Below are 13,480 nucleotides of genomic sequence, written 5' to 3' on the forward strand. Positions count from 1 at the left end.
CTCTCCCTAGCCAGTCGCCACCGCGGCGGGGCGGCACGGCGTCACTTCCCCCTCTCGGTACGCGACCGAAGCGGCGGTGCTCAGGTGAGGCGTGGCCGCTTGAGCGGGGCCACGGGCCCGCTCTGCCGAAGGGCTTCCTGGGCGGCGGGCGCTCCGCGGCCTCCGTAGAGGCCGTCGTTGCCGGCCGCCTTCGGGCCTTCCGTCCCGGAGCCGGCGGTCTGTAGCGCGGGGGGAGGACCCCAGCAGTGCCCGGAGCTGTCAGGCCGCACTGCTTGCCAGGCGCTGCTGCGGAGCCCGCTCTGACGTGAGGCTTCTCGTGGTGCTGTCAAACAAGCCCCGGTATCGTGGGATGTTTTACTGTCGTCGGTGTAAAAAGGATTTGTCGTTTTCCTACGTGTATGGTGGAAGCCATTTGTTTTACTCAGGTTATGAAAAGATATAAAGGGACACAAAATCACTTTAACTTTTCATGCAGGTCTAATGTTTTTATGAAATAATCTTTTCCTTATAGCTTGTTCCTGTCTTGGTATAAATGTGGTTGGTTGTGGTGGGTTTTTTGTTGCAACCAGACTAATATTCTGAAATGTCACTTAGACGCCAGCTGGCTTCATTATGGAATTTGGCTTAAATATCCATGTGACAAAATTTAAACAGAGGATTTGGTCAATAGCTTGTGACAGCAGTGAGATTGGTATTTCACCAGTTTTGATGTGATTACGAAAACCAAATGCCGTAAGCTTAAATGAAACCAAGTTTGGTATATTTTTATGCATTACTTCACTAGAATGCTGTTAACCTATGTTACATGTGTTCAGTTGCAGGTTGTTCAGACATCGAGATCTCTTTAGATACAGCTTGGTTGGCTGGAACTGGCTAGAAACTATGAAGAAACCTTTTGCATAAGACTTTTACATGACTGAGGCCATGGCATCTTCAACAAACTTAGATGTTGGGGCCCAGTTAATTGTGGAAGAATGTACCACTAGCTACAGCCTTCCACCCATGCCGGACATTAAAGTGGAGCATCAGCTTGACTCTAGCACAGAGGAAGGCCCAGCTCAGAATGTCGCCATGGGAATGAAATTCATTTTGCCCAATAGATTTGATATGAATGTCTGCTCACGATTTGTGAAATCCTTGAATGAGGAGGACAGTAAAAATATTCAAGACCAAGTTAACTCTGACCTTGAAGTGGCATCTGTCTTATTTAAAGGTTGAACCTTGTACAAATTGTTACGTGTGGACTGTGTCATCGTGTTAAGCTGTTATGTTTTTTTAAAAAAGCCTCTGCCTTTTATGTGTGTTAATCAGTGATAGTTTTCTAAGATTTGTTCCCCTAACATTTTTATTATATGCTTAATGGATTCTTAGTGTAAAATTAATTTCCCCAAAGGTTATTTTTTAAATCATATTTTTAATATTTTTTAGATAAAAAAGTAGTGACACAAAAAGTCTCTAATATAATTTAGTAAGAGCTGATGCTGATTATGAAAACAAGTTTACTTCCTTTGTGGAACATGTCCTACAACATGCTACACATTGTTGAATAATGTATGTATCTTCACAAAACACTACTGAAGGCACCACGTGATCATTTCGACTTCATTAGCTTTCTGCCGCACATTTTAGCTTTTTACTAGTACAATGACAGAATAACATAGATCATGTGGTTGACTTTGTTTTATCAGTATGACTGTACAAAGCCTGTAGTTGTTGTAGGGACTGGCTTGACAATTTATCTTCACACTGCTTGAAAGCAAATGTTGCTTCAGTTGTGGATCCCTGCAGCTAATCTCTAGCCGTTGCTGGCTGAGCATATCGATGGAGAACAGAATTAGGATTACATCTGTTTCTCCTTAACAATTGTGGTTTCCAGCACTCACTGTCATATTTCAGACTGTTACTGATGTATCATTTCATGACGTTGAATTTGACATATTTCCTGTAACAAACACAAACACACACCTATTGTGGATTTTGATGGTTTCTCTGATTTGTATTGTTTGGCTGCAGTTCAGCTATTGTAATTTTCAAACTTTTTTAATTTGCAGGCTATAAGTGGTTACTAGTGGAGCTGCAGATGTGAACAGCAAATTTAGATCCATCAGCAATAGGGTTGTTTTTCTTAGGTAATATTTGTGAACTCCTTAGAAGTAGTCCTGTGGATCCAGGGACTACAGGTCAAAAATCCTTGGTAGGTCTCTTAATTTGATCAAGTCAGCTGTAGCTATTTGAGTGACAAACAAAATGTAATTTAATTTTCATCCTGTTACCCTCTACTTTTCATTCTTTCCCCAGAGTTGCACTTGGGTTCATGATCATATGATCATGAAGTTCTCGATGGTGTGAATTAGTATGCATGTTAATTAGCTTGCAGTTGTTAATTACTAGTGCACACTGGTGTCAAATCAATTTAGCCAATAACGGAGTTTAATCCTTCCGTATGTCTTTCCAGTATTTAATCAGTTAGCATCTTAAAAGTTACTTGGTTTCTCAGCTACTTCTCAAAACCAAAAGGTAGTTTTAAGAATTAGAAGCCAAGGTAACTGACATACTCTGTAATAATATGCCATTAGATTCTAACAGAAAGCTAGAAAAATTAGTAAAAATGAACACAGCAGCACTGAATGACTTCTTGAATTCTAAGTGATGGCCTCTGTTGCATTTTATGTAAATTAGTGTGGAATATCACTCTTCCTGCTAGGTAAATATTCATAATGCAGTTACAATTTTATCCTATGGGAGTGGAAGAAGTCCTGGTGAAGAAAATTAATGAAGGCCATCTTCACCCGTGCAGTGGACTGGTTAGGGAGTAGGCAAAGGGATAAGCTGAGCAGTTACCTAATTGCATGGCTGTCCAGAGCCGCATCATGTCATTGCGCTGGAGAGTGTTAGTAAGGGTATGACAGGCTTAGTGGAGCCATCCTACTTAATAAATCCATGCCAGGCATGTTGAAAATCTAGACAAAGACTTACCTCATTTAGAAACCTGACTTGTGTCTGGGTGACATTACACCAATAATGAACGTGTGGGGTAGGATCATTGTTTTATGCTGGAAATGAATACAACCCTTTATTCAACTTACACAGTAGAAGTACATGTCACAAAGCTTACTTACCATGGGTTTTAAAGATCTTGTGATACTGGTGCTTTCTAGTTTGACTTAAAATTTGTGGCTTGCTTTCAATGCTCTTACTAGTACTAAAATCCTGTCTGTTTTCTCTGTTCGTTGTAGCTGAATGCAACATCCACACTTCTCCTTCCCCTGGTATCCAAGTAAGACATGTTTATACTCCATCAACTACTAAGCATTTCTCACCAATAAAACAATCAACTACCCTAACTAACAAACACAGGGGAAATGAAGTCTCTACAACACCTCTGCTTGTAAACTGTAAGTATCCTACTGCCTTATTGTTAATAATAATTTTTTTTAACTGCATGTTAGATGCTTGACAGATTTTTCCGATTTTTTCTTTGGTGTTGTAATGAACTTTAATATAGGAAGACAACATTGAGATAGTCTTGTCTAATTTCACATGGTTCCAACCATAAAATAGTAATCCACCTGAATACATGACTGAAGCATGTTTTCCGGAAAGGATCCAATTCTTGACTTAAAAAATAATAGGTAAAAATTTTTCTGATCCTTTCTAAGCTTTAAGTTAATGTGCTTCATATACTTGTTTTTAGAATGTTTTGGTTTGAGCCCAGAGGGCAACTGAGCACCACACAGCTGCTCACTCACCCCTTCCCCCCCAGTGCTGGAAGAAGAGAAATTAATCAAAAGGCTCAGGAATGAAGATAAGGATAGGGAGGGGGTCGCTCGCCCATAAGGTCACAGACAAAAGACAGGCTCATTAGGCCACAAAAAAAAAAAGACAAAATGAGACAGTGAGAAGCATTACCACGTCTTAAAAACACCTCCCCCCACCCCTCCCTTCTTTCTAGGCTCAGTTTTGTTCCCGATATTTCTACCTCCTTCCCCAGTGGCTCAGGGGCAGGGAATGGGGGGTGCAGTCAGTCCCGCTGCTTCTTCCTGCAAGGAGGGTGGAGAAGGACTCTTCTGCATTCTTCCCCCTGCTCCACATGGTGTCCCTCTCACGAGAGACAGTCCTTCACAAACTCTCCCCACCGTGAGTCCTCCCCACAGGATGCATTCTTCTCGACATGCTCCGGCATTGGTCACCTCCACATGTTGCAGTCCTACCAGTGCCAAACTACAACAGTGGGGGCTGCTTCTTGCCACAGAGTCTCGGGGTCTTCCACAGGCGAATCTCTGCTCCTCCAGTGACCTCCATGGGTGACAGGGAGGGGTGGCCCTGCCCTCTCACCATGGGATAACAGGGAGGTTTTCTGCTCCAGCACACCTCTGCCCCTTCTTCTGCCTTCCTTCCACTGACCTTGGTGTTCACATCAGTGTCCTTGTAACTCGTCCCCCAACCCCTCTCAGGTTCCCCTTCTTACATACATTATCACAAAGGGCCAGCCAGTGTTGCTAATTGTCTCAGCCTTGGCCAGAGGCAGGTCCAACTTGGAGCCAGCAGAGCTTAGGGCCACTGCTGTAGCCCCCTCCCCTGCTACCAAAAACCCTGCACAAACCCAGCACACAGAACTTGTGCATCTTGTAATATTTATTAAAATTAGATGATTGGTGAGTGCTACAGACTACTGCAAATGCCATGATTGTCATGGATCTTGAAAGTCAAGAAGGCAGTATTATTTATGGGGTTTTGTTATTCTTAATTGTCAAGCATTTTCTTTATGAATTAATTATCTGCAATTTACTTCATCTGTAAATAATTTTGTTTATAAATTATAGGTCCAGTGTTTAAAAAAAAGCCCGCTTGCATGGGAAGAATTAATCTGGAGCTGCAACAAAGGCCTTCAAATAAAACACGCAGTCTTTCTGAAAGAAAAAAATCAAAATTTCATGTAGTGAATAGGAAGAGGGCAGTGAACATTTACATATTATGTAATCATTAACTTATTTTGTTATTACATAATGTGGAAAATTTATTATATATTCCCTCCTGAGAGACCTGCTTCAAGTTGTAATTATCAATACCACGCACCTGTTCAGAGTTCACTGTGGGATCAGAGATTTTTTTCTTCATAATATCTTAAGAATTATTCTGCTTATAATGCTTGGTACTTTTTATTAAAAATTTTTAGAAAACCCACAGTCTTTTGTTTCCCCTGTAGATGTCATGTTGTGTATAGTTGTGTAACATCTAACCTGTTCAACATTGTAGTGAGTGAGTCATGCTATGGGCTTTATTGAACAGCATGACAGGTCTCCTGATGGCATGTGATCTCTTAGATGTCATTTTAAACTACACAGCCTTAATTTATCAAATGACGCTTATTTTCATTTGATAAACATTCTTAATGTGATCTTGGGTTGCTGATGCAGCAGCAGAGAAGATAGCATGTTGCCTTGTAAAGAGTCAGTGTAGGAAGTATCTTTGTTCTCTAGTATAACTTATACATTGGTTAAAAAATTACCTAAGCCTATGAAACTCTTTGGAAACTTTTCAGTTTTTAAGATAGTGATTCCAGTTCAGAGTATGAGCTAAAACCTTATATAAGGTAGAACCTTATACTCTGAATCTACACAAATCCAAGTTCTGTACTGCTCAGGCCAATGGATATGTTATGCCCAGCTCCAAATAAAGCAGAACGAAAATTGGTGTATGTAACACATACTTCTGCTTCCCTTTCTGCAGCTTTATCAGTTCACCAGCTGGCTGCTCAGGGAGAAATGTTATATCTGGCCACGCGTATTGAACAAGGTGAGATAGAGGGAGGTTAAATACCTTCCTTTCAAACTTGGGACATTTATACCCTGTTATGCTTGACTTCTTCCCCAAAGTTGTATTTAAAAAAATCCTAACTTCTGGTACAAATTGAAGGACATATATGTTAGTAATTTAAGCCATGCCTCAAACCTGCAATGTAATAGTGCTACTCATTCTGAGTTGTGTAATAGTCTTCAGTGTGACATTTATGTGTCCATAATACATATAAAAATTTCAACTCTACGTAACATATTGAATTGAGTACCATTAATAGTATATTCTTATTGTACTATTAGTAATCAGCCATGCTTTCAGTGCATCTTTGTTGATATGTTTACTGGAAAGCAGTAATGAGTTGCCGAGTCTATATACTTTGTAATGAGCTATGTATATGGAAGGCACATCAGTTCTGGAGTGTCAGTAGCAATTAAAAATGCATATTATGCTGCTATGATAAGGGGATTTTTTAAGTACTTACAATATTAAAAGAAAATTCAAAAATTCTATTTCAGTCAACCAATTGTTAAAAAAAGTTCTTCCTTCTTGCAGCTGCACTAGAAGTAGACCTTAATTGTTTCCACAAAACATCCTATTGATTACATGAACTTGGGGAGAATGGAGTTATATTATCTATATTGCTTTACAGGCTAATTCTTTACAAGATTGTGTGGCTTACGCTATTGAAAAAAAAAACCACTTTCTACAGTATAATACAGAATATACCTCTTTATTTTTCAAGCAGTCTTTCTCTTCTTTCCAAAGATAAAGCTCAGATTACAGACAACTTTTAACATTTCTGAGTAAAAACAGAGCTTGATTTCTAGAGCTTAAAAAAGTAAATAAACCCAAATCTTAAATTTTACTGGTTTTTACAGGTTTTTTCTTTCTTGGACAAAGATATTTGGAATAGAATTTTGTTTTTAAATTTAAGATAAGAATGACTTTTAGGACACACTGGTACCTCAGTCCATTCACCATGGATACATTAACGCATTTCACCATCTCATATAGTGTATTAGTGAAAGGGATTACTAAATTGCATATTTTTCTTTAAACAGAAAATGTAATCAATCATAAGGATGAAGAAGGATTCACCCCTCTGATGTGGGCTGCAGCTCATGGGCAGATAGCAGTAGTGGAATTTCTCCTCCAGAATGTAAGAAAAAAAACCCACTTCATTTTAAATTTACTTACTTTTTAGTTCAATTTGCCTTCCTAAGTTTGTCGATGCTGCTATACACTTAAAAGTTTTAAAGTTAAGTTCTGTGTAAAACCTCACACTAAAAAAAAGCAGGGTTAATTTGATTTTTTTTTTATTATTATTTCAGGGTGCAGATCCTCAGATTTTGGGGAAGGGGCGAGAAAGTGCCCTCTCACTGGCTTGCAGTAAAGGATACACAGATATTGTCAAAATGCTGCTCGACTGTGGAGTTGATGTCAATGAGTATGACTGGGTAGGACTCTAGCTTGAATTTATGTCAGAGTTTGCTTTGAAATTTCAAAGAGGGCACAGCGCTGGCTTGTGTTTGAAAATTGTTCTGTGTCTTCTGAAATACCTGAGAGTTTCAAAATTTCCATAGGGTTAAGAGAGGTTGACCCTGCTAGTTCTAACTTCTTGGTAAAAAGAGAATGAGACTAATGCTGAATCCTTGTAGAGGAGTGAACTTACAGTCTGAACAGTAGACAAAAAAAGATGGAAGTTGTGAAGAACCAAAACAGAACCTCAGTTTTATAAAACCTGTGAAGTTTTTTGCTGATACTGGTGTGTTAAGGAATTATGATTGCAGACTGCTCAATCATTAAGTGTCTAAGGCTTTTCTCTGCTTTTGCAGAATGGAGGCACACCTCTGCTATATGCAGTACATGGGAACCATGTGAAATGTGTAAAAATTCTCCTTGGTAAGCAGACTGTCCAAACTGAATTATCAGTAATAATGTACTATCGGTTCTCATTGTCAGAAACAGAGTTTCTTTTCCTGTTTTACATAGAAAGTGGTGCTGATCCAACTATTGAAACAGATGCTGGCTATAATTCCATGGATTTGGCTGTAGCCCTGGGCTATCGGAGTGGTAAGTATTGCAAATGTAAATCCTTTTATTTTTATTTTTACTGCTCTGTGTTTATGTAACTGCTGTAATGACCTAGCAGAGGTTTTGCAGCTGTAAGAATATCCCTATCCTACAAGTCTTAATACACCTAAATGTATCAGCCCAAAATGGGTGTGAGTTTCCGTCCCTGTCTCAGAAAGCCAGGTACCTAGTAAGAAGATGCTACTGACCTGAATCTGCATCTGTGGACACAAATAATGGTGTGTAAGGACTGATGCAGCCATGATCCAGACAAGGGGAGCTGAGCTGCTCCCCCACCCTGTACAAAGGAGTGTCTGTTACACTCTCCCTGGTGCTCTGTTGGTTGACATGATGTGATGTAGTTTGCAGAACCTTCTTCCCCTGTCAGACTAGCTTTAGCTCTAGTTTATCTTGGAGGCAGACAGTAGTGGTGCCAGAATCTGTGAATTAGGCTACCTTACCTGGTTCTGGAAAACAGGCAAAGAAGGGACTCCATTCTTTTTCCCTCATGCTGCCTTCGTTTTGAAAGCTGTGAAATGTCTGCCATTACAGAAATGAACTGAATCCAAAAATAAGCCCAGCACTGAACATGTAGCTTCTCCAAGCAGAGCGCTGTGCTTATGGGGGGAGCCAGCAACTTCACAGATGTCTAGATGTAGGACTACCTCAAGAGTTCAAGTAGTTTCTAATAAATGTTTTTGCCTACTTTCTATATAGGCTTAAAAATTTACTTTCCATATGCTATCTGCCTATTCAAACCAGAGAACAGATCATCACCTTCAAAACCATCATGTGCCTTACTGGGTGTATTGTTTTTGCATTCTGAGGTTTTTATTTTCTGAAGGGATGCAAACTCTCTTCCCAAAGTGAATTTATTCATGTCTGATTTTTATTAAATGATTGTACAGGACAAGCTGGCATCTGCCAGGAAAAAATAGTACAACCCTAAAAATGTGAAAAAACATTGAACATTGATTAACCTGATTTTTTTCTCTGCTTTAGTTCAACAGGTTATTGAGTCTCATTTATTAAAGCTACTTCAAAATATCAAGGAATAATGGTTCGCTGTTCTGCAGGTGTCAGTTCTTGGCTTGGAGATTTGAACTGCTTTTTAGCCCTGTAATCAGTGACAAGGATTGGTTGTTCTGTAGTTTTACCTCAGTTCAACTATTTCCTGGTTTTAGTTAAGCTTTTTAATATTCTTCCTCTTCTTTCATTGTTGTTCATAGAAATATGCAATGTCATCCTTTTCTTAAATGTATTTTATATAACTTTAGAAGAAAAAGTCAGTTGTCATGCATGAAAAACTTTGTAAATAAAACCAGTTTTGACCATCTAAATGTTTACACTGAGTGCAGTGGGTGGCACTATGCCAAGTGTCCTACTTCATCACATCACTGATAAATATTCACAGGAAGACATTTGTTTAGGTACTGTGATATATCACCCTAGAAGATGGATGTTTTTACTGTTAATAATATCAAAATGTGCACTATGTGTGATTGTTTTAAAGATCCTTGGTTAATATTACAGTGTCAGCTTTTGGCTTTGTCCAATTTTTAAGAAGTTGGTAAAAAATTGAGGGACATTGATGGTGGTAGTTTAATTCCTACCTGATTTCTTTCCACCTGCTTCTTCCTTCCTGTTGCAGTCCTGGAACAACTAGGCCAGAGTGTCCTAGGTAGAAGTGTCTCTGGTAGAAGGAAGCCTAATTGCAAGTGCAGAATTCCTAGCTCCTAAATATCATCCCTGCAGTGGCTGAAAGCAGATGTCAGCTGCATGGGAGGAGAAGCCAGAGCCTACTGCATTACAGCCTTCTTCAGTCAAAGTGTCGTCCTTTGGATTATAGAATCACATAGTATCTCGAGTTGGAAGGCACCCATAAGGATCATTGAGTCCAACTCCCTGCTCCTTACAGGACTACCTAAAACTAAACTATATGATTAAGAGTGTTGTCCAGATGCTCCTTGAACTCTGACAGGTTTCATGTCATGAGCACTTCCCTGGGGAGCCAGTTCCAGTGACTGACCACCCTCTCAGCGAAGAACCTTTTCCTCATGTCCAGTCTGAACTTCCCCTGACACAGCTTCATTTCATTTCCTTGTGCCCTCACTGGTCACCAGAGAGAGATCAGCACCTCTCCCTCCGCTGCCCCCCTTGAGGAAGTTGTAGGCTGCAATGGGGTCACTCCTCAGACTTCTCCAAGCTGAACAAGGCAAGCGACCTCAGCCACTCCTTAGAAAACTTGCCCTTGAGGTCTTTCACCATCTTGGTCACCCTCCTCTCGACACACTCTAACAGTTTGATGTCCTCATATTGAGGCACCCACATCTGTACACTACTTGAGGTGGGGCCACACCAGTGCAGTGTAGAGGGGGACAGTCACCTCCCTCAACTGCCTGGCTATGCTGCTGTGCTTGATGCACTCCAGGACACTGTTGGCCCTTTTGGCTGCCAGGGCACACTGCTGACTCATATTCAATTTGCCATCAACCCAAACCTCCACATCTCTTTCTGCAGGGCTGCTCTCCAGCCTCTTGTCCCCCAATCTGAGGGGATGTCCCAGTGTATCTGTTTATAGTTAGAACAGCAATTATGATTTTGAAAACAGTTGAAAAATCAAGGCAATGTTAACCGATTCTGGGACCCTGCACTTTATCAAAACTACATTGAGTGATGGAACATGTGATATTTTTGCAGAAATAATAGATAAGTCTTTGAAAGAGACTTCTCGGAAGCCTTTCCCCTGACAGTACATACGGACCCCCCATGTGGTGTTCACGTGTTGCCATAGGCATTTCTCCATTGTGTCCACTAGAGGTCTGGCAGCTATTCACATACACACCCCCCCCTCGTCACTGCCTTTCTTCCACAGTCCATAGTGAGCTTATCTCCCATTTAGTCCACCTGGAGTTCGCAAGATGTGAGTGGACCCAGGTAAATTAGTATATTCCTCATATAGTCTCTACCATATTTAATCTTTCTATTTGAAAATTATTCCATACACAAAGGAAATCAGTACTTAAAAGTATATGCACTGTGATCCTGACCAAAGGTACTAGAAGGCTGGGGAGTAACCCAACTGAGTTCTTTGAGTAAGAGCCAGAGAAATAATAAATTCAAAATGATAATTTTGTTATTTCAGAATGACTCAGTATACAATACTGGAAAATGTAGAAAAAACCTACATGGACTAAACCTGAATTTCTGGCCAAATTTCTCCCTGACTGTGTACTGAAAACTGTGGTATACAGGTGTAAACCAGATCAGAATTAACCTCTGAAAGGTTGATTGTGTGAGAGCTAGTCCAGAGATCCATTTCTTTCATGCAGCTGAAATCTGAAATGGAATGAACCTTAAGGGAAATGAAGCAAGAAAATGTAACTGATATTGCAAGTGTTGGTGAAATCCTTGCTGCATTTAAGTGAGTATTATCTGTCTCCCAGGCTTTGACACTTATATTTTTATGTAGATTTTACACCAGTTTTACTGTATCATGCATGATTAAATCAGATGAAAGAAACAGTAAATCTGACATGCCTTGGAAGCAAGAGAAGGAAACTGTAATCAAAATCTAGAATAATATATCTTATTGTAAGAATGTCTTATTGTAAGTAATTTTAAAATAACATGAAGTGGCAATTACTGTAAAGTTGCACATTAGAAATACTGAGATTTAATGGCCTTTGTAAAAACAAATGTTAAACTTCCATGTTTGTTGAAAAGCAATGCAAATAAAATGCAAACTGTGTTTTCTTGAAATATCATAACCTGAGCCATTTCTGGTTAATTTTTAAGACATCTTATATATAGACATGCTATATAAGTATACATAAGGAACAGAATTTCCTTTTTCTGTATTATTTGTGTTATAGGAAAGCACTTATTCTAAATGATGAACCTTCAATATCTGCTTTGTATTTTGTCTTGAACTTCAGTCAGCTTTGAGTTAATATATAGGAAAAAAACTATTGCTTGAAAATATATCCTAGAAAAACACATTTTTTTATTATATGAGAATATATTAAAATAGAAGAATGTAGATTAAGACAGCAAAATGTAAAATTTCTTCCAACTTTTTTCTGTAGAATTTCAAGCAGTTGTCAGTCATCACCACACATACCACAAAAGTGAGTACAAAGGTGAAGATGGTCACCTTTCAGAGGCCATTTCCTGCATTAAGAGCCCTTTCTATATAGCATAATTTTATGCTGCTAAGGCAATGAACACAGAATTCAAGTTTTCTGCAGCTCTTGTGAGGGCTGTTGTGGTGGTAAAACTTTCCCCTCTCCTCCTGGGCTGCTCAGTGTGATCCCCCCTCCTGGGCCACACACCAACCCAAGATGGATTGCAAAAGGCAGCGGACCAGAGCGTTAAGGCCCTCCCTTAATGTACCTGGCTCCTGCTTCCCCTATCTCTTGGGAATGGTAATGACAATCAATCACCTCCTGACAGCCTGGTACAGGGGTCATGGCCCAACGGGAGTGATACCAGAACTTCAAAATCTAACAAGTTCTGGGCCTGCGCAGCTGGTGGAAGTACCAGAGTATTTCCTCATCAGAGTTGAGCTGAAATGGAAAATTACCTGATAAAAGTCAGTTATCTCGGACCCTATAAACAGCGACCCTAAGTGAGACCCTTTGAGCTCTCCTGGATCACAACAGGCTGCGACCAGCACCTCCCCTGAGCTTCTCAAAGTCTGAAGATTGTCTACCCACAAAGCTGACAGAAGGCCAGGGTGAAGTCAGACTTCTTGATTCTCAATTATCGCCTGTTGAGAAATACTGGTGCATTGTATTTACTCCAAACTCAGGAAAAGGGAAATTTTAACTATAGGCTAGCCTCTTCCATCCACCTCTCTACCTATCTATGTGTTCAACTACGCACATTTGCCTTCACAAGTGTGGATGTCTAAATATTTCACTGGGTCCAAATATTTCTGTTTCTCTGTGTGTATACTTTGTGCTTATACATATGTATGTATATATTTTGAATTAGGGTATCTTATAGTAAGTTAGTGTGAATCTTGTCATTCTTGAATCTGTAATTAAGTTGCTGTTTTAATTATAACACTCTACAAAATCACCTTGTGAATCTTTAAATTGGTCAGTCATTAAGTGCTGCTAAAATTCAACCTTTTGATCCACCTCACACCATTAAATCTTGAACTGCTGCTAAATCAAAACCATGTCAAATATTTTCATCTGCAACAGGCCTGCAGGGAACAGCCAGCAGTATTTCATAAGCTATGATTCAGAAACCCTGAGGAAAACTTAGAGTTAGCAAACTGGGAGGGGAAAAACATTATGCAGAGAAAAAGCTTTACTCACTGGAAAAAATCACTGTCAAGAAAGCACAGACAACTGTTGATTATGCAATATTAACAGCATGCTTCACTCCACATAGTTTGTGGAGCTATGAAGCACAATGACGAATTTTTGTTTCTCTTGGTGTAAATACTTCTCAGCATTCATTTTTCTTTGTTTATAGGGGTGAAAATTGTAAAGCTCCAGATTCAGCATTGATAAGTGTTTTGAAATGTCAGCCTGCTGATTTTGTTACAGTAAACAATTTCTGTAGCCTCTGATGGCAGGGAGAAGACACTAGG

General features: G+C 39.7%; 1 protein-coding gene across 4 annotated transcripts; it reads left to right on the top strand.

Moving 5' to 3' along the window:
* The first annotated feature begins 21 nt into the window (after positions 1-21).
* ANKRA2 (ankyrin repeat family A member 2) lies at positions 22-11,642 on the top strand. 4 transcript variants are annotated; one of them, XM_074812389.1, is made up of 9 exons: positions 22-84; positions 816-1,213; positions 3,237-3,395; positions 5,731-5,796; positions 6,861-6,958; positions 7,131-7,256; positions 7,635-7,701; positions 7,792-7,872; positions 8,875-11,642. In XM_074812389.1, the coding sequence occupies exons 2-9, from the start codon at positions 913-915 to the stop codon at positions 8,928-8,930; spliced, it is 954 nt and encodes a 317-aa protein (XP_074668490.1). In that variant the 5' UTR covers positions 22-84; positions 816-912; the 3' UTR covers positions 8,931-11,642. The 4 variants fall into 4 exon arrangements, with proteins under 4 accessions (XP_074668490.1, XP_074668492.1, XP_074668491.1 ...); XM_074812391.1 differs by having other exon boundaries at positions 23-84; positions 822-1,213; XM_074812390.1 differs by lacking the exon at positions 22-84 and adding an exon at positions 97-339.
* Positions 11,643-13,480: the final 1,838 nt, after the last annotated feature.

The sequence above is a fragment of the Strix aluco genome, chromosome Z (genome assembly GCF_031877795.1).
Source record: "Strix aluco isolate bStrAlu1 chromosome Z, bStrAlu1.hap1, whole genome shotgun sequence".
Classification (NCBI taxonomy): Eukaryota; Metazoa; Chordata; class Aves; order Strigiformes; family Strigidae; genus Strix; species Strix aluco.

What these genes read in the sequence shown, in the direction of transcription:
- ANKRA2 (XM_074812389.1), top strand. Translation starts at nt 913, where the DNA reads ATGACTGAGGCCATGGCATCTTCAACAAACTTAGATGTTGGGGCCCAG. An exon ending in AACACCTCTGCTTGTAAACT is followed by an intron (nt 3,396 to 5,730) that starts GTAAGTATCCTA and finishes CCCTTTCTGCAG; the next exon opens with CTTTATCAGTTCACCAGCTG. An exon ending in ATGTCAATGAGTATGACTGG is followed by an intron (nt 7,257 to 7,634) that starts GTAGGACTCTAG and finishes CTGCTTTTGCAG; the next exon opens with AATGGAGGCACACCTCTGCT.